Consider the following 20,229-nt stretch of genomic DNA (forward strand, 5'->3'; position numbering starts at 1 on the left):
GAAAAAATAACAGAAACATAAATAATATGTCCAAATGGACAAAGAAAAAATAGCAGAAATATAAATAATATGTCCAAGTGGACAAAGAAAAAATGACAGAAACATAAATAATATGTCCAAATGGAAAAAGAAAAAAAAATGACAGAAACATAAATAATATGAATGATAAAATAAAGTATAAAGCAAGAAATATAAAAAACAATATAATAAAATGCGGAATTTAAAGTTAATTGTTAGATGTTAAAGATAACCATCTTGAAACTTGTCAAGTATGTTATCAAAGTTAGTAATAAAGATTGATGGTGAGTGAAGGATGTTCTCGGATTTAAATTCGATGGAACTTTATCAGAAGCTTGATAAAATCATAGCGACTACACGATAAAATTCCATAAGTCTTAAATCAACCGCATACAATTCTCTTCCATGTTTGATCTTTTTTTATCCCAATTCAAGACAAAGAAAAAGATAAGAAATAATATCAAATAATAAATAAAAATAAATACAAAACAAATTAAGCTTAATATTTTTTTGTGATTTTATTGGAATTGATTTTTAGTTAATTAACAAACTAATTAAACAAATAATTATACAAATAATTAAACTTAACAAAAAATATTCTTTTTTATGTCAAAAATTAGATTGTAAAAATATAAACCTAAATCTAAAAGGAAAATATTTTTGGAGTTTTTTTGATTGGTTAAAAATAATTAAAAAGCAATATTTACATAATTACTAATTAATTAAGCAATATAAATTAATTATGAAAAGAAATAAAATATTTTTATGTTAAAAATTAAATAAACATTTTATCAACTTAAAACTAAAATTAAAACATTTTTTTTTTGAGAAATTGAAAATATGCATAAATATGGAGTTTTTAATTCATGAACTCCTAACACTACTACATATTAAAAATTACATTGTACTTACTCTATGATGTCCCAAGAGTGGAATAGAGTGATTGAAATTGATTGAAAGTGGCTATTTGAATGAGCCTTGATTTTTACAAGTTTCTTGAAACTTTTGAAAAATATAAAACTTATGCTATGCTTTTGGAGTGTGTTGTTGTTCTTCTCTTGTTTCTCCCTTTTTTTTTCCTTCTTGAATGAAGAAAATGAAGTTCTATTTATAGGCAAAGAGTTTGATCTTGGAAGCCTTGCAAGTGGAAATTGTCATGATTGATTTTGTGGAAAAAATATGATAATGGAATATTTTCAATGAGTGTATTTCTTAACCATGGTTAAAACACTCAAGTATTATTCTCTTCAATCTTGCAATAATATATTTAAGCATCTTGAATTGGTCTTGATTGGCAACCATAAGCATCTTTGATAATATCTTTGAATTATCTCACTTTAATTAAACTTTAAATGAATAAAATTTAATTAAAATGAAATAAAAATGTCATGAATCATGGATGGGTCGTGGATGCCCTTTAAACATATGAGAATCAAGATTGAATCACAAAAGAATTGGCCTTTTTGAAAAAAAATCAAATTTTGGTCATTACTTGTTTCATGCATTTTTCCAAAAAAAGGTCAACTTCATCAAGGCATATCTCCCTCAATTTTGATCCTATGAAAGTGTTCTTTAACTTTTTGGAAAGCCCAAGATGTCCTCTACAAGCCACTTTGGAAGCGTTTTTGCATTTGGAGAAGTTATCTTGATGATATGGGTTTTGACAAAAAACTGCTTTTTGTTGACTTTGAAAATGACCTGTAATGTTTTGGCTTATATCTCTTAGGCGGAAGCATTTCTTGACCTTGGTCCCAACATCAAAGTTGTAGAGAATTGAATTTCCTTGAGAATGAGCTTTGGTTGGAATTTTTCTGATAAATTGTGAGAGAGTTATGGTCGGTCAAAGTTCAGTTGACTTTTAGCTAAAAAACTCTAATTTTGCAATTTTGAGTTTTGTCGATTTCTGAACTTTTCTTGATGAATTATGATCAACCATTGATCACATGATGAATCTTTTGAAAAAATATGGATGTTGACAAAAAATTGCATTTTTGACTGTCTGTTGACTTTTTGGTCAAACTGGTCGTCTGTTGACTGTTTGAGCTGTTGACTGTGCGTCTGAGCGAATCGAAGTTTGAAAATTTGTCTGGTGGTATTTTGAGACATATGGAGATCCATGAAATCCATTTGAGGTCTCAAAAACTCGTTCTCCAGTATAATCTGAAACCCGGACTCCGCGCCTGCAAATTTTAATTCTGTACCAACTGCGTCAGCATTATTTATCTGAAAATAAATCTCAAATAAACAGTGTATGAAGTGATAAACAGTATTTGGCGTTTATGTAAGAATAAATTTAACAGCGAACCAAAATACTGTATAAAAAATTCTAAAAATTGAGTATTTATAAAATCAGGATATTTATGAAATAAAAATCCAAGATTGTATAAAACTCCAAATTTTTAGATAGAAGTCTGTTGATTTCTCTCTTTTTTTTTTAAAAAAACGCAGGCAAATTTTGGGGTATAACAATAATGATCATAACACTTAGAAAATGATGGGATCTCATAGGTCAAAAATTGGGGTGCAACACATACTTGTGTTTTTTATTCATTTGTGTACCAATTAATAGTTTTCCATTCATTTTGTAGGTATTCATGCATATTTGGAGCATTGAGTAATAAAGGTCAAAGGTTAAGCTTCAAGAATGCAAATTTTACCAATTCATCAAAGAATAAGGCTCAAAATAAGGATGATAAAAAAACATCAATTTGGTTTCCATTTAGTCATAGTTAGATAGAGCATTGAATAAGCTTTCCAAAGCTTCGAGCGCAATTCGGAGTTACTATTCTCAAGTTATGGCGAAAACAAAATTTCGTTTTTTCTGCTACCGCTTAGCGGGCTAAGCTCACTTAGCAAGATTGCCTGGGACAACAACTCGTTAAAAGGGGCAAAAATCACATTTTTTAGGTTATGTTTTGGGGTATTTGTTCCCAACTCATCAAACTCTCATTCTTAGGTTAGATTAGGTTAAAAAACAACTATGGAACTTGCATTTGGATGATTGGAGGTGGATTGATCGTCGAACGGAACTGACAAATTGGGAGATTTTCGATTCATTTCTCTTTCTCTTTGTGTTTTCTCTTATAGTTGGGTTTTGTGTATGTATTTACTTTGAACTCATGTATATTTATCGTCCATGGCATTATATAAAACTTGCTTTACAAATCTGTGTTGATTGTTGTCTTAGATTTTTGCTCTGTGCTCGGGATTTGGGTTGCTTTAAAGATAAACTTCTTGAATCCTTATCTTGGATGATTATCTGTTAGTTTCTGAACTCTAGAGATAGATTTAGAGCTAACATTCATGGTGGGTATCTGTACTTAATGCTTTCGTGTTTGAGCGGCGCCCGAGAGATTGCCGACGCGACTTTGCGTTAGAGATAACCTTGGTTGTGAGTTGATCTTGTAGGTGCTCTAGAGATGGACACTAATGTGAGAGATATGTGATAACATAGACGAGTATCGTAGGTTGAGTATAATTGGTCGATAAGTTTAAGTTTGTGACAAGTAGATTATATGCCATGCTTGATAAATCTTCTCTTTCCGAAAAATGAGTTCTTTTGTGTTAATATTTACTTTTCTGTTTTTACACTTTTATTCATTCAAACCCGAGTTCGAAACCATATAAACTGTTGAATGACATTCTCACCATCTCTGTAGACACGATAAATCCCGGAGTAATATTTTCAAATCTTTTGTTGTGTGCCGATATGTCTGCTTCAACATGTAATTTCGACTATCTATGTTAAATTTCCAGTAATATCTATGGTTTTTAAATTTTGTTAAAATTTGATTCAGTGATTATTTCAGAGATGTACATCTGAAATTCACTGATGAGTGAATTTAAAGATACATCTCCGAAAACACTCCTAAAAAAATAAAATGTGATGCGTTCGAAGATGTATCTCCGAATTAAAGAGGCAACACTATAATTTCGCCAGAGGCCCTAAAAAGATTAAGGGTTGTAAAAAGAAATTCTCAAAAAATATTTACATCCACAATATGTTGCTTTGATGCATTGTTCGTGCAGTGTGACAATTGAGTTAGAACCAAAATGTATTTTAGGATATACATTTTTAGATTAAATTTTTTTTACAAAACGAATGTGTGGTTCACTTACATAAATTTAGTGTATTTTTGGTGTGTCCAAAAATTCATTTCTAAAATTTCTAAAATCTGAAGGACATTTTCAGATTTTCATAAGATATTTTTCAACCACTCAGGACGTGTTAAGAATTCCCTTAAAATAACAACTTAACGATAAAAATAAAATACATTATCTTATTAATCCACCAGAAATTGTGTTTGGTTCAACCTTATAAGTTAAGGTCCTTAAAAGAACACGAATATCAACAAGGAAGTGGGTGTAGGAAATATTCTAAAACTTGAAGATAGCAGAACCACTTGATGGCTTGGAAGCAAATACATAAAGACCAAGATCATTCTTCTTAATGACGCCCTTTTCTATTCTACGTTGGTAATAATGTTCCTGCAATGATATGGAATCAATCAATAACAACATACTAATTACAGATTTCCAGTGTTTAAGGTTGTTAAGTACATGGTATATGATTCACAAACCTTCAAATTAAGGATGAATTGTGGGACTATGCTCTCTTTCACCAAAGCAACGGCACAACCACCCCATCCGGCTCCAGTAAGCCTTGCCCCAAAAGCACCATTGTCGCGAGAAATCTTTGTAAGTTCTTCCAACTCCGGACAGCTGATTTCAAAATTATAAAAACAAAAGTAATTGTGTTTATGCATCCTTCTAGAGAGAATTTAATAATTGACAATGCATACATATTTCCAATGAAAATAAATAATATTGTATGCCAATACCTGCATTCATATAAATTACTGCAGCTATAATGACTCTCGTTCATAAGATCACCAAGTTTCTTTAGTTTCTCCTCATCGCTGAAAATATTGGGATGTTAAAATGCAAAAAGCATAATTGAAGTACAAAAGAATCACAAATTATGAAAACTAATGAGACTAGAGAGAAAATATCCGCTAGCTCTTTCATCCATGTTATGTGGAAGACTGTTGGAAGAAACCCGAGACACTTCCTCTTCCAATTTACATTATAGACGTACCTTAGATTTGATGATACAACATCCTTGAAAGCATATACCCTCTTGGCTTCTGAATACACATGAGCAGCTCTCTAGAAACATGTGTCAAATTAAAGAATAACGCATGTGCATTAGTAGTTAAAACCAATTGTAATGGTATGTTGCCAATGGTGAAACTCAAAAACCTGATGAAATCTTCAGTAATGAGGATTGGAAGAACGAACCTGATGTAACTTGTATTGCTTTGCAGCTTTTATGACATCCAAGTAAGATGCATTAATATTCAAAAATGATGTCAGCTTTTCCCCAGTAATTTTTTCAATTTGTTCGGCTGTATATGGTTCTTCTTTCAAATATTCCTGTACCAGAAAGAACATATTTGTAAGAGTTATGTCATTAGGACAAAAAACTTGACATCAAATTAGATGGTTAGCACAGTTCCAATATGTGGTTAACGTAGATTAGTTGATGGTTAATGAATGTAAGGTGTTGTAACTCGTGAACCATGAACCAAACACAATTAATTTTCCAATCATCAAAAGGATGTTTGTAAATACATGATTTTCAGGATATTCAAATATCTATGATATTCATTAATCACAACTTGTATTTAAATATACACTTGAAATTGGGACTAATGATATTAAATATCATAATTTATTGTGTTAAGTATATGGTTATCGAGCTGCAACACATTTTTATATTTATTAACCATCAACTGAACCGCACTAACCATATATTGTATTGTGTTAACCATATAATCTGTTGCGGAATTTGATGCCAAAATATCATTTTGTTTCTATAAACAAGAAAAGGTTTAGAAAGATTGTGAATGTAAAAAACATAAAATGTAAATTAAATTCTCACAATTTGTAATAAAATGTTGGTATAAAATTAAAAGAGTAAAAAAATAGTTTCATAAAGATAATTTTAAGGATGGTATCATACAGGTTAAATTACCTTAACAGCAAGTATAGGATCAGATGACTTTTTAGTACCAGCAAATGATACACACAACCCTTCAACATCGGACAGTGTTTTCACTTTTGATATTGCCTCAGTTGGTTTCATTCCTAGCTTTATGCCGAGCACAATCTGGGAAATATCATAATATAGTACTTGAGTGTTATTAAATATAAATTAATAATAAAAGGATAAACAAATTAGCTTTTTATGTTTGCGCGCATGCCCATGTAAACAATGATCAACTACAACATGTAATGACCAAAAGTATCTGAACTGAACAGACTTTGGTTTTATTCAACACTGGATTAGTGGTGAATGGTTTTGATAACTAACAAGTCATGGGTTTCAATCATTGTTCTTCCTTTGTGCCAAGGAAAGAAAATAATATTGTACTGACAGGCTAAATAGTGGACTGATATAAATGCTGTCCTCCAGAATACTTATTAGTATGTATATAAGGAGTGAGTACAACAGCTAATCATAATCATAATAAGCTTAAAATGCACTTACGGCAGCTAAACGACATTCAACAACCCTGTTATTATAATTTGTAGCAGCAGTAACAGCCTTCTGAGACTCCGCCAAAGAATGTGCTATCACGAAAGTCCCGCCAGCAGGAAGTTGCACATCTGTTGCACGAATTGGGTTGAAATCAATCAGTTCTGCAAATCCAGTCTTGGCCATGACAGAGATTGCCTGTCGGATAAAATAAGAAGAAGAAGAAGAAAAAATGTAAAACCAGGTAATGTCAGAAGGACCCAAGAAGAACAATAAAAAGATGGCATTTATGCATATTGAAGAGGGAATGATAGAACCTTTAAATAAGTTTTCTATAACCTGTTTTTCTATGGTATACTGAGAAAGAGCGTTGTATGGAATTGCTAAAATCAGCCTATGGGCATATCAAAAGCTCTTTTCATAAACTTTTCCAAACACTTACACTAGTGTTTAAACTATAAGTTTAAATAATTATTTTTCTAACTGCTTCCTAATTCAGAAGACTTCCGCACTGAACTGACTATCATTCTAAACTTGAGGCCAAAGTCACAGAAACTAAGTAAATTAATAAAACAGTTTGAATCACTTCCAACCTAGAAAACCTCTCATTTGAAACACAGTATTGTAGGAGCTTGTGTTTCAAAAGTCATATTTCATAGAAATATAAAGTGAAACCAAATAAGAGACGGTAGAATATTGTTAACTATTTTCAATACTAAACGAGGAAATACAAGCCCGTGTACAGATAGGTCGTCCGTGACACTAATTTAAGTTTTGGTCACAAACATCATTAACCAATCAGTGTCAATCATCAAGAAGCTGCAATGCTTCTAATGAAAGGTGATTTGGAAGAAGATACAATACAAATTGGACAGTTGGAGACTTTCACATTAAAATTAATATAAAATATCTGTACTGAAAGATGTGCCCAACCTGATCCATCCCACCAGATTGCGTCCCAATATGGCGTTCACAATCACATGTAACTTGTGCAATTTCTTTCTGTCAACAATATATGATAATCAATGTTAGAAACAAAATAAAAGAGTAACTACTAAATAAACAACCAAAAGTATTTTCAAAAACAAAGACAAGCTTTCAATGAAAGCTTCCTAGTGATATCTGATTTCTAAAAACAAAAGCTATTCAAATAAAACTGAAGAGTTTTAGCTTGTTCAAGTAAACAGAATAAAACTAAAAACCATGATAATAAATAAATCATGGAGGTATAAGGATTTACAAAACATCAATTTGACCTAACTACCTTTCGACAAACTACTAACTACTCGTTAACTAAACAACCAACCACTTAACTAATAAGTAACAACTTAACTAACAATTAGATACCCATCACATACCTTTGGGAAGTTCACATCAAAAGCTGCCATAATAGCAATCGTAGAAGAGCAAACAAATGCCGCTGAGCTTGACAGTCCCGAACCTGAAAAAAAAAAAAGATTTTCTTAATATAACCCAAACAAAAAACAAAAGTCATGAGTCCATCATCTTTAACTGAACAAATAAAAAGGTCAACAACTCACTATGTAAATTTGAAAACCCTAGGTAGAAAAAATTAATTGAAAACAAATTAACACAAACACACCTGTTGGCACGGTCCCATCAACAACAACATCAAGTCCAACCGGTTTACCAACATCCACTCCTTTCAATTTTGCATAGTCATGGAAACCTTTATACCTACAAAAAACACTATCATTTAACACTGAATCCAAAAAAATGCCACATAATTTTCTCATTTACCAACTGACTTGATTGCTCTTCTGCTTCATTCATATATTATATCATATCATTTTGCATTTCACTCTATAAATAGTAAATAAATCACATAACACTACGAAGTTAACTCACCCACATATAAAATAATGGCCCCATTTGTGATCTTTCAAGTCCAATTCCTGCTCAAAAACACAATATCATTTGACAATTTGAATCATAAATAACACCAAAATACATCCTTAGGAGCAATTTTAGTAACATTTATTGAAGTTAAACACTATGTTTTATTTTGTTTAGTCCCTATATAAAGTCTGTTCAATTTTAGTCTTATTTTGTTTTTACATGGACTAAAAGCAGGGACTAAAAGTACAATTTTTTGTAAATACTACTAAAAATAAGGATTAAAATTGAATAAAAATCTTTAGACTAAAAACATGCTCAAACTACATAAAAAAACAAAATATAGAGTGTGTTTGTTTAAAGGATTTATAATCCTGAGAATATTATTCCGGGAACATTATTACCAGGAATTTTTTTCCTCTCTATATGTTTGGTAAATAATTAGAGTTCTTTGGAATATTTATAAAATATGTTTAATTTAAAAATAAATAAATTAACCGATACGGAGTCTTTTTCAGAGGTTTTTCAGAGGTGCGGGTGCTACAGAGCTATTTTAAAAATTCAGAGAAAAAGAGAATATGAGAGCGGACCTGAAGAGGATCAGCAGGATAAGTACAAATGGAATACTTCTGATCATTGACATTCGCGATTCTAAGAACCTTTTCTGATTTATTTATCCTAATTGCGACAATCGTATCTTGACGAATCGCCATAGGCAACACCGAATATCCTTCATAATCAATATGTTCCCCAATCAAGTTCACTCTCCCTAAACACCAAAATCACAAACAATAATCAACCAATTCCATAAAAAAAATCACAAATCAACCGAATAATCATCTTTTCATGAAAAGTCAATGATCAGGTTCAATTATAAGAATCGAACCAGGTGAGCGAGCGAAGAGCTGCGGAGCGTGGCCGAAGATTTCAACGAATTTCGATTTGAGAGTATCGAAACGGAGCTGAGCTTCTTCGAGCGACGAACCTCCGCCGTAGACGGGTTCTAGGTTATCGTAAATCGGGATCGGAAGTTCTTCGTGCTTCGCCATTATTGCTTCCTTTGTGTCCCGATTTACGATATTTTCAGGATTTCAGTTTCGAAATTTCTTTGGTGTTTTTGGAAATGTATGAGAAAGAGGTTTCTAATTTATATGAATATTTTTCGGAATTTGTGATAATTTTTGCATAAATTTTAGGAGAGAATGGATATTATTAGGATATGTTAATAATGACTGAATGTTTTCGGTGGTGATTTGAATGTAAACGGTGAAGATGAGTTACGTGGCAATGACAATGCTCACGTGAATTTTATTTCTGATACTCCTCTCCTCTTTTTCAGCTCCATTTCAATGACAAAAATAAACAAAATCCGGCATCTTTTTCAGCTCCATTTCAATGACAAAGCATTTTTTTTTAGGCTTAATTGTAACTTTGGTCCCTCTATTTTGTGTTTTTTTCGATTTTAGTCCCCCATTTTTAAAACCACGATATTGGTCCCTTTTGAGTTTTCTATTGAAAAAGAAGTAGGAATAGGGACTAATTTTGCAGAAAAAAAGCAAAATAGGGGGACGAAAATTGCAATTAAGCTTTTTTTCTATTAAATTAAAGGGTTAAATATATTAAGTCTTTCTCCCATTATAGCGAATTTTGATTCGGGTCTTTAAGTTTTTTTTAATTAAAGGCCCCTTATAAAATATAAATCCTGGATTTACCACATCCTTTTATCCTATTTGCTGACTGGGCTTTAAGTTAATTGATGATGTGGCAAAAGGGAGAAGTAGCATCATCTTCGTCAAGAGGAGCCTACAACAAAGATTCAAAATTTCAAAGTTGTTAGCAACAAGTTGTGTCTTCGACAACTAACAACAATTCAAAAGAGAGAAGCACAAAGAATCAAAACATACAGCATCAACAGTTTTGATTCAACAAAGCTAATGAAATTACAGCAAGCATAAAGGGAAGGAAAGAAGGGCTTACCAATCTTCGACGTGCAACAAAGTTCATAAAGCTGCAGCATCAAACAGAATCGACGCGTCGATCATCTTCATCATTCAACTTTCATCAAATCTGCAGAAGCAATTGTGCAATCAAAACAACAGCAACAATTTGCAACAGTTGTGAAATCAAAGCAGTAGCGGTAACAATTCGCGGTAAACCAATCGCAATAATAACTTGCAGGATTTCTAGAAGTAATAGAATCAGAAGCAAGAACAGAGGGAAACAGGGTCGAATTCGCAACCCCTCTCAAATTTTTTGATGCTATCAGGTCCTTTACAATTTGTTGATCATCAACCCCTCTCAAATTGCATAAATCCTTGCCTAAACACCATTTAATTTAAGCTTGGGTTTTTTGTGATAAAAATTGAAATTAATTAACATAGGTTGATAATTTACAAACATGAAACATAGAGTCATCTTCCATAGTGAAAACCAAACATGCTTTATCTTCTTCTTTTTGTTTTTTCGTTTGGTCTCTGAAAAAGGCCATGGCTGAATTTCATTGAGAGCAAGGAGAGAAATCGAATGATGATGTTTCTATTGTTGTTCAACCTGAGAGAGAAGAATCGAGTGAGGCCGTCGTCTTTGTTGTTGTAGGCGGCCGAGAGAGAGGTTATCGTTGTTGTTCACGACAAAAGAGAGAGCATTTGTGTTGTTCACTGAGCAAGTAAACCGTGAACTTCTTTGTTGTTGATTAACCGAGAGAAATTGAGGGAGATGAGGGCCGAGTTGTTGTTGTTCCTCTCTATTTTTTTCAGAAGCTATCGTGAAAGAGAGGAAGGAGAAAGAGGTGCTGCCTCTATTATTTCTTTAGGGTTTCATAAACCCAGTTTGTGGTTAGAAAAGGACGGATCCGGGTCACTTTGTAGTGATAATGAATGTTCACTTTTGCCACATCATCAATTAAGTCAAAGTCCAGTCAGCAAATAGGATAAAAGGGTGTGGTAAATCCATGATTTATGTTTTATAAAGGACCTTTAGTAAAAAAAAAACTTCTGAGGACCCAAATCAAAACACGCTATACAGGCAGGGGGCTTAATATATTTAACCCTAAATTAAATGAAATGGTGGTTGTTTATTTAAATCATATAAAAATATATATTGATGGAAAAAATTTCTTCTACATTTGTATTATTTAAGTTTTTCAAATCAATGCAAAATTCTTATAAATAATTAAATAATAAATGTTTTTAAAATTTTTGGAAGTGAGAATAAACTTTAATTTAATTTTTCATTTTAATTATTTTAGTAATAAATATTTTAATATTAGAAAAAATAATGGGAGTCTTTGATTTTTGTGAAATTTTATTAATTAATAAAATTAATTAAAAAATATATATTGTTAAAAATTAATTAAAAATAATAAATTTAATAACAAATAATAAATAAATTTAATGAGATTTAATTTAAATAGGCTAGGGAAATTGAAATATAAATATAATAGTAAATATTACAATATAATATGAAAAATGAGAAATATATAATTAAATTAATTAATTTCTTCTTTTGATGTTCTTCATCTTCGTTATTATAGTAACTACTGATTCCATATTGTGTATGAATTGGGACACAAAAACCACAACCAAACGGTTGTGAAGGAGGGGCCTAAGTTGTATGATGAATGGAAGATGTATTAAAAATTAGGAGTTGGGTGGATATAAGTTCGAATGGATTGAAATTCTCGAAAACCATATTTAATGGAAAATCTGTAGACATTTGTGTGTACGCGCTTGGGTCGGAAATGTCTATTGATGTCATGTAACATTATGGTACCTTAGAGGTTGATGGTTGTTGAAAGTATGATGTGTTTTGGGCATTATGTTGCGGGTTGAAATAATCAAAGTTTGGGCGAGGGATTGTTGTGTAATCTAGGGATAGACGAAAATCTGGTGGTTGTTGGCAAGTTTGATATGTGTAGTGTACGTGTTTGTTGTTGGGGTGTGTAATATGTAAAATTTGTAAGTTTTTGTCTTTGTGTTTGGTATGGGTGGTTAGTTTGTTGGGATGAGATGTATTGTGTTTGTTGTTGGAATTGATGGGTGTATTATGGTTATTGTTGTGTGTTTTGGTTTGTTTGGCATGACTGTGGGTTACTGTTGGATGTAGAGGGTTGTGTATGTGGTTTGTTGTAAGTGTTTTGGGCATGGATGTTAGGGAGTGTAGGTTGTGATGAAGTCGACGTGTGTGAGGTAGAACCATGAAGACGAGGGTCACTAAGAAGATGATTGCTTAATATGTATGTATATGGAAGTGATTGAAACCAAGATTTATATTCGTGAGTTGGACTCAATTCTCCATTAAATGTGTTTCCCTTCAAGCACATTTGGTGTCAGTTCTTCCACTTGCAATGTTTTTTTTATATAATACGATATAAGCATAATTTTGTGACTCTTGCATAGTCATGTTATGATGTTCTTTTAGGCATCTAGGGGTGGGGGATATCTTGATGGTACCTGAATTGCAGTTTCATCCTATCTTAATGATGCATTTCAACTATTTGAACACGTATGATAGGTGTCGTTGCATTTCAAAGCAAGTTATCGTCATAGTCAGCTGACACCAAATTGATTTTAATACTTTATAGATAAATAGTGAAAGAAAGATATATTGCATCATTTGATTGTATGTGATCTATCAAATACTGATAACCAACTTGATAATGGCAAAGGTTATTGGTGTAGTTCATGTTTTTGGCACCCCATATGTAAATAAGTGAAAAATAAAATTAATGTAACCACTTTTTTAAAACAAAATTTTATACAATGTAGTAAAAAATAAGAAAGAAAAATTTACCATGAAGCATATATGGATGAGTAAGTAGCGTTGGACTAATTAGGCTAAAAAATGGCATTTGTGTAAACCCCCTTGCTTGGAGCAACATAACACATCCTCTCATTCCTTCTACATCACAGTCAACAGCTTTACACATCTTCTGAAATAGGAATGCCAAAATAGCTGATCCCCAACTATACTCACCACATTTTTTAAAATCTAGAACGAGTGGTATCTATAGAGAATGTACAATACTACTGGACTTGTCAGGAAGTAATGGTTAGTCGAGATGGATCACGATGTAAATCTTAGCATGGAACATTATTTCATCTACAATTGAAGTTTCTGATAACTCATTCTCTTTTACTAATAATTTTTTTAGGCATGTCGTCTTTACACACCTTCCCTTTTGTTTGATTGGTTGGTGATTCATGACCCAAAAGATTGATTCAATCATCATTACTCATTTTGGTAGAACCATTGACAACTTTATCATTAATGCAAATACCCAAAAGCATACTTACATTTTGGCAACGTAATAGTACATTCATCGGTTGGAAAATAGAATGTACGTGTTTCGAGTCTTCATCGCTCTAGTAATGCTAATATAAAGCTTGATTCAACTATAATGTCATTAACTCTGATTACTTTTGTGAAACTGACGATTACCAAATAAGGTAATATAGAAATATGAGGTTCTAATTTCTTATGATTTATTGTTATAAAATTATACTCGTGATGTTGCTGAAATATAAATACGCAATAATAATCAAGATTAACAATACATTATACATATTTATAAATAAAAATGTAACAATCAAGACAAATAAAAATGTAACTTAAAATAATAGATATTTAATACGCATTTAACAAATAATACACATTTAATATGCATTCAATAAACAATACAAATTTAATATGCATTTCACAAATAATAATGAAACCTTAAATATTACATATTTAACTAATGAAAGTTACTAACACAATGATATTTTCTAGTCTTCCTATATATTTTGAACCCTTCCAAAAAACATTGGAGAAATTGTTGTAAAACTGAAAAGGATTGATATATTGAGTAAGAGTGAGAGATATTGGGTGAGTGTGAAAAATGAACAGGATTGACGGATATTTTCGGTAGCATACTACAACAATTTCTCTATTAATCATTGTGACATGACGTATCTGATTTTTAACTCTTTAAAACTGAAACTTTCCATCAATCTAACTGATATTTGATCAGAAACAAAATTGCAATAATCAATATACTATTAAAGAATTTGGCTTTATGATATACATTAAACCAATTATGATATATGATTTTTTTATTACTTTCCTGCACTGTTATTTGTATTCCTACCTTGTCTGTTTTTATAATGTCAGATCAAATGTCAAGACATCCATATATGACATCTGAGTCTGCTGTAACCAGAGTTTCAGAACATATTTCCAATAGCTTTTGCATTGGTTGAGGGTGAAACTGGTGATGCTTGAAGTCCGTAAAGAGTTCTTATAATAACTCAAAATATGGCTAGAAATACCATTCATCTTCACATGAATATTGTATCAGACATATAACACAAAACTTTATGCGAGAAATCAGAGACCAAACGATTATGTTAAAGTAGGTGGAGATGGAAAATGAGAGAATTATTTCAACAAAATTTTCAAGCTCTTTACTATTTTCTCACTCTAAACCTTTGTCTATCTTTGTTAAGTCTCCTAAGCAAGAGGTTGAAGAAGTGTCTAAAAAATGAATTTCCATAATATATTGATGTTGAAGAAAAAGATATGAACGTGATTCAATTGAAAAGTCTCCTTAAATAAAAGACTGGTGTGAATAAAGAATAATTAGTGCTTGAAGATGATTGATAAATGGTTCCTCAAAAGCGTGTTTTCAAATAAATGTTTGGTTGGAACTCTAGCATTTTAATCTTTTTGTTACTTTAACTGATGTATCGCTTATTAAAATGTAGTATAATTACCCCTATTTTAACAACAACAAAAAATGGAAATGAATATGTTGTATTATTGAATAAAAAAAGTGAAATGACGCTTCACCTATTTGGTACATTCGGTGTTTTCCCTCAATTTTCATTTAATCATAGTGTGTATCATGGACTTGTGTTTAATTTGGATTATTTATTCATTAAAAGAATAATGGAGATTAAATGGTTTATTATTTTTCCCTTTTGATTTACTACTTTATTTGAAGATTCATCTCATGCGAAAACAACTTTTGTCCACATTAAGAATGTTATGAAACCACATTCTTACTGATTGAGAGAAGTAATTCATTATATATATATATATATATATATATATATATATATATATATATATATATATATATATATATATATATATATATATATATATATATATATATATATGCATAACTTTTCAATTTATACAATAACTTCAACAATTAATTTAAAAGAATTATGTACATCTTTTTCTAAAAGGTTTAAACATGTTTGTAAGGATAAAAAAGGAAACCAAAATAAAAATAAAAATTTAGTGGCCTATATATGACTCGTGACTTTACAATCTAAAAATGCACATATTACAAAAGCACAAAAATAACAATTCTAATAACTAGAAGTTGGTTGGTTTGTCAAAATCAATTTATTAACAATAGACATAATAATAGCGCATAGATTTTGCACATAACGGTTGGTATCCTTTAAAGGCTTCCTACTTGAGTTTTTGAACTTGTAATCACATGTCTCCGCTTGTATACCAGCTACATAAGCTCTTTGCTTAACAATCTTATAATCACGTTTGTTAAGAGCATTTAGAGCCTCGAGTAGATGTACATTAACTATCATGTTGTATAAAGCAAGACAATCTTTCAAAGCCTCTTTTTCCATTAGGCTAGTGGTTTGCACATAACCCTTTTTTATATGATCTATAGTTATTGTAGCATTGGCATTGACAATTCTAAGTGCTAAACGAGCAAATCCAACAATGTCTTCTTTAGATCTATGATTAATTGATGATCTTAAAGTTATTGTACATAGGTGGTAATGAGGTGATTGACGACATATTTGTTCTAGCAAACTTGTGTGTGAGAGAGTGGATTGGATTGGTGGAATCAATATGATTAATATGAACAAATGAAGGAAAATTATTGTTGGAGAACTTGTTTTCTTCATTTTATTCATGGGTTTGTTTTTAAGAACATGAAAAAGTAATTATATTGATTTGATACTTCTACAATACGTATTATATGATGGAATGACACCATTGAATTTTTGTACCTTTTTTAGAAAAATATCTTGACGTCTTCCTTTGTGCTCGCCAATGGGGTGAAGTCTTTGTGGTAAAAATGGTTATAAGTTTTTATTTAGCTATATATCTTTATGCATATTTTTGGCACATCTTATTATTTCATTGGCTGACCTACCTCATTCAAAAGTGTATAAAAAATTAGATGTTGTGGTTGCCAATTTTATAAATTAGGTGTCGTGGTTGCAAATTATATGATACATGGCTCATGTGGAGCTTATAACTATAAGTCACCATGCTTAAAAGGAATAAATGTTCCAATAATTATCCAAAAAAAATCTAAAACAACAACTACCATTGATGAGGATAGTAATTGGTCTTAACAATGTAGAGATTTTGATTTGTTTATTAAAAAAAAAGTTAAGATGGATAATATGAGAGTTTTTGCTTATAGTACAATTCCTTTAAGTATGAAGAACGCTTTAATACTGAAACTAAAATAAACCAATTCCATCAAATATATGTTTAATTATGTGAGTAAGTGTATTGATTGAGCTAATATTGAGTTAGAGAATAGTGTCGATTCTTCTAGAAAAAAATGCCCATTCAATGAAATAAAATAGGCAAAATACTCTTTTTGGTCCCTTATATTAATCTCGAGGTTCATTTTGGTCTCTTAACTTCAAAAAATGTCATATTGGTCCATTAACTCTTCAAAAGGTGTCATTTTAGTCATTTTTGTTATATTAGCGACTGATTTAGCGACCGATTTTTGAGTTTTTCCTTCGCTAATGTGACAAAAAGGACTAAAATGATACCTTTTGATGAGTTAGGGACCAATATGACACTTTTTAAAGTTAAGGGACTAAAATGAACCCGAGGTTAACATAAGGGACCAAAAAAGATATTTTGCCAATAAAATAATATTATATTTGTAGGAATGTGTCACTATGTGAGGATTTTGGAGGATTTTTTTCTTTTGATATTCATCGAATATGGCCACCAGTTCAAAGGCTATACACACATCTTTTGAATGAACAATGAATTAAATTTTAAGATAATAGCAATATTAAAGATGTTGTTACCAATAATGAAGATGTTTATACTATGTTTTTGGTTTGGTTTAAGGCAAACAAAATGTATGAAAAAGAACAAAAATGTAAATTATGTTGAGTTCCCAACTTCGTTTGTTTATTTAACCAAATAGAAAAAACGACAACTAAGAAAAAAGAATTTTCCCTTGGAAGACTTACTTATATTCTAGCATTAATGATTGAATCATAGTATATGAAGATATTGTTGACAATTTAAATAAGTGGTTCTAGCTACGAAAGTATTAAGATAGTTAATGGTAAGATATAAGTAATGTATTGAGAAGCATGTTATGATCTGGTGGTCGAGAGCGTGGGGGCCGAACCAGATAGTAGAAACTAGGCATTAATTCCTAAACACAACGAGAGCGCTTTAGGATTAATTATAACTTGTTTAATTTTTAAAACGCGTTCTTTGAATTTAAGTGGGCGAGCGAGAGCAAAATCCTACGGTTAAGGAGCGTGACTTTATTCAAAACCACGAGAATGTGAAGTTTAGTCTTTAAGCTAATATTTTCTACTAAATATGTTTTTGACATTTTTATAAGCTAACGAGTTACAAAGTCTCTGAGGTACGTGGAATACACATTCCGGTCTCGCTTTTCTTATATTCATCTTAATATTTATTTTATTTCAGTTTTAGTTATTAGTTTCTCCTTAATGTATCATTCATTAGCCTTAGCTTTACAAAGAGACAATAGATTACAGTAGATTGACATTGGTCTCTATTGGTTCGACAATATTTTATATTACTTCAATATTTTTGTGCGCTTGCGGACGCATCACTTAATATGGTATTCCTAATTTGGTGCTAGCTTTCACCCTGACGTGTTTTTGTAGCCTACATGTGAAGGTGCGTGAAACACAAGGAATGAGAGTTTGAATTGGGTTTCAAGGTTTAAAATCAAATTCTTTCCAAGTCAGAAACAAAGAACACAAGAGAAAAAATAAATGACACAATTATTTTTAATCAGGTTCATGTTTAATAGAGACCAACTATCAATGTTGAAAACTGTAACACCCTGAGAATCTAGATTAATTATTTATTTAATTAATTTAGCATGAATATATGAGTCATTATGGAGTATTTGATATATATATATATATATATATATATATATATATATATATATATATATATATATATATATATATATATATATATATATATATATATATATATATATATATATATATATATATATATATATAGGGGACGACTCAAGTGAGAACACTTGGTTATTATGAGAAATGAGAACAATGAATTACGACCATTGAATTTTGATTTTGTTGATTTTAATGGACTTGATTGGTTTCTCTTTCTATGTTGATTTAAAATAAATGTTAAGGATCATAGAAAGAGAAACTAATCCAGTCCATTAAAATCAACAAAATCAAAATTTAATGGTCGTGATTCATTGTTCTCATTTCTCATAATAACCAAGTGTTCTCACTTGAGTCGTCCCCTATATATATATATAGGGAGCGTATCCGGTGAGAACTGATATCTTTTGTGAGAAACGAGAACTATCGATATCAACCATTTGATTTGATTAATGCTCAAGATTTAAAAGTTCCATATAAAGAACATTTTATTGAATCTTTTCTATTATGTTTAATATTTTCATAAAAATATAATCTTTCCAAAAATATCTTTCAATGTGCTATTTAATTTTACCATTAATATATAAAATTAATTTTTCTATGATATATTGTACAATTTTTTTTAACTCTCTTGATCCTTTATAACTATTGCATAATAAAATATTTTTTTTATTGTTATGGAATTTTAATATTATTTATTTTACTAAAATGTACATGTATGAAATATTCATTTTTTTATATTATTATTTATTGTATTGTTAGGTAGTGCCAGATATTATTATTTATAAAAAAAATCATATTCTATATTTTTGTATTAATAAATATTTTTTTGGATATTTTAATTTGATTGCTTTTTTTATTTCCAAAATTCTTTTTTTAACTTTACAAATTTTATCATGGTGACTATTTTAAATAAGTTTTACTATTGTTATAATATTTTAATACACGTGGACTCTTTTTGATATTGGTAAATTAGAAATTTTAATCTTATTATTTATTTAATTTTTTTCTGATATGAAGTTATCATTCTTTCAAGTAGCAGATTGATAAGTATTTTCGTTCTTGCAAAAAGGATAATTTTTTTTGGAGCAAATAATATATATATATATATATATATATATATATATATATATATATATATATATATATATATATATATATATATATATATATATATATATATATATATATATTCCAAAAAAATAGTTTGATACACGCCTGATCCTAGGAAAGCCTCAAGAATACAAAAGCAAACACAAAAACAGAAACTCTAAAAGGATCTATAAAATTATTCAAAAAAGATAATTTATATTGAAAATAAATAAATAAATAAATAATAAAATTAAAATTTATAATTTACCAATAGTTAAGAGTGGTCATAACTATTAAAATATTATAACAATAGTATAAATTATTAAAATAGTCACAATAATAAAATTTGTAAAAATAAAAAATTTCAAACACGCAAATAAATAAAACAACAAAATTAAAATATTGGTAATACTTTTACATTTTTTAATAAAACATAAAGAATAAATTAAATGAAATTACTTTTTCTTGTAAAAGAAATAATTTTAGTCAAAATAAAAATATAGATGATAAATTAATAATGTGTTTTTA

At 30.0% G+C, this 20,229-nt stretch overlaps 2 protein-coding genes across 2 annotated transcripts; both read right to left on the minus strand.

Moving 5' to 3' along the window:
* Positions 1-4,271: 4,271 nt before the first annotated feature.
* On the minus strand, positions 4,272-9,711 carry LOC131630734 (galactokinase). Its single transcript, XM_058901486.1, has 13 exons — positions 9,303-9,711; positions 9,007-9,185; positions 8,429-8,475; positions 8,163-8,257; positions 7,918-8,000; positions 7,493-7,561; positions 6,572-6,757; positions 6,056-6,190; positions 5,320-5,454; positions 5,117-5,187; positions 4,860-4,937; positions 4,599-4,740; positions 4,272-4,506 (listed from the first exon to the last, which is right to left on the minus strand). The coding sequence occupies exons 1-13, from the start codon at positions 9,463-9,465 to the stop codon at positions 4,396-4,398; spliced, it is 1,494 nt and encodes a 497-aa protein (XP_058757469.1). The 5' UTR covers positions 9,466-9,711; the 3' UTR covers positions 4,272-4,395.
* A 5,931-nt stretch (positions 9,712-15,642) lies between these two features.
* LOC131602288 (uncharacterized) lies at positions 15,643-16,363 on the minus strand. The gene has a single exon (XM_058874372.1). It carries the CDS (start codon positions 16,348-16,350, stop codon positions 15,775-15,777), a length of 576 nt encoding a protein of 191 aa, XP_058730355.1. The 5' UTR covers positions 16,351-16,363; the 3' UTR covers positions 15,643-15,774.
* Between the last annotated feature and the right edge of the window lie 3,866 nt (positions 16,364-20,229).

Source organism: Vicia villosa, linkage group LG1, assembly GCF_029867415.1.
Source record: "Vicia villosa cultivar HV-30 ecotype Madison, WI linkage group LG1, Vvil1.0, whole genome shotgun sequence".
NCBI classification, from domain to species: domain Eukaryota; kingdom Viridiplantae; phylum Streptophyta; class Magnoliopsida; order Fabales; family Fabaceae; genus Vicia; species Vicia villosa.

Coding starts and splice junctions, on each gene's coding strand:
- LOC131630734 (XM_058901486.1), bottom strand. CDS start 9,465: ATGGCGAAGCACGAAGAACTTCCGATCCCGATTTACGATAACCTAGAA. Junction 9,186..9,302: donor GCTCTTCGCTCGCTCACCTG/GTTCGATTCTTA, acceptor TTTGGTGTTTAG/GGAGAGTGAACTTGATTGGG. Junction 5,455..6,055: donor ATCCTATACTTGCTGTTAAG/GTAATTTAACCT, acceptor TTTCTGGTACAG/GAATATTTGAAAGAAGAACC.
- LOC131602288 (XM_058874372.1), bottom strand. CDS start 16,350: ATGAATAAAATGAAGAAAACAAGTTCTCCAACAATAATTTTCCTTCAT.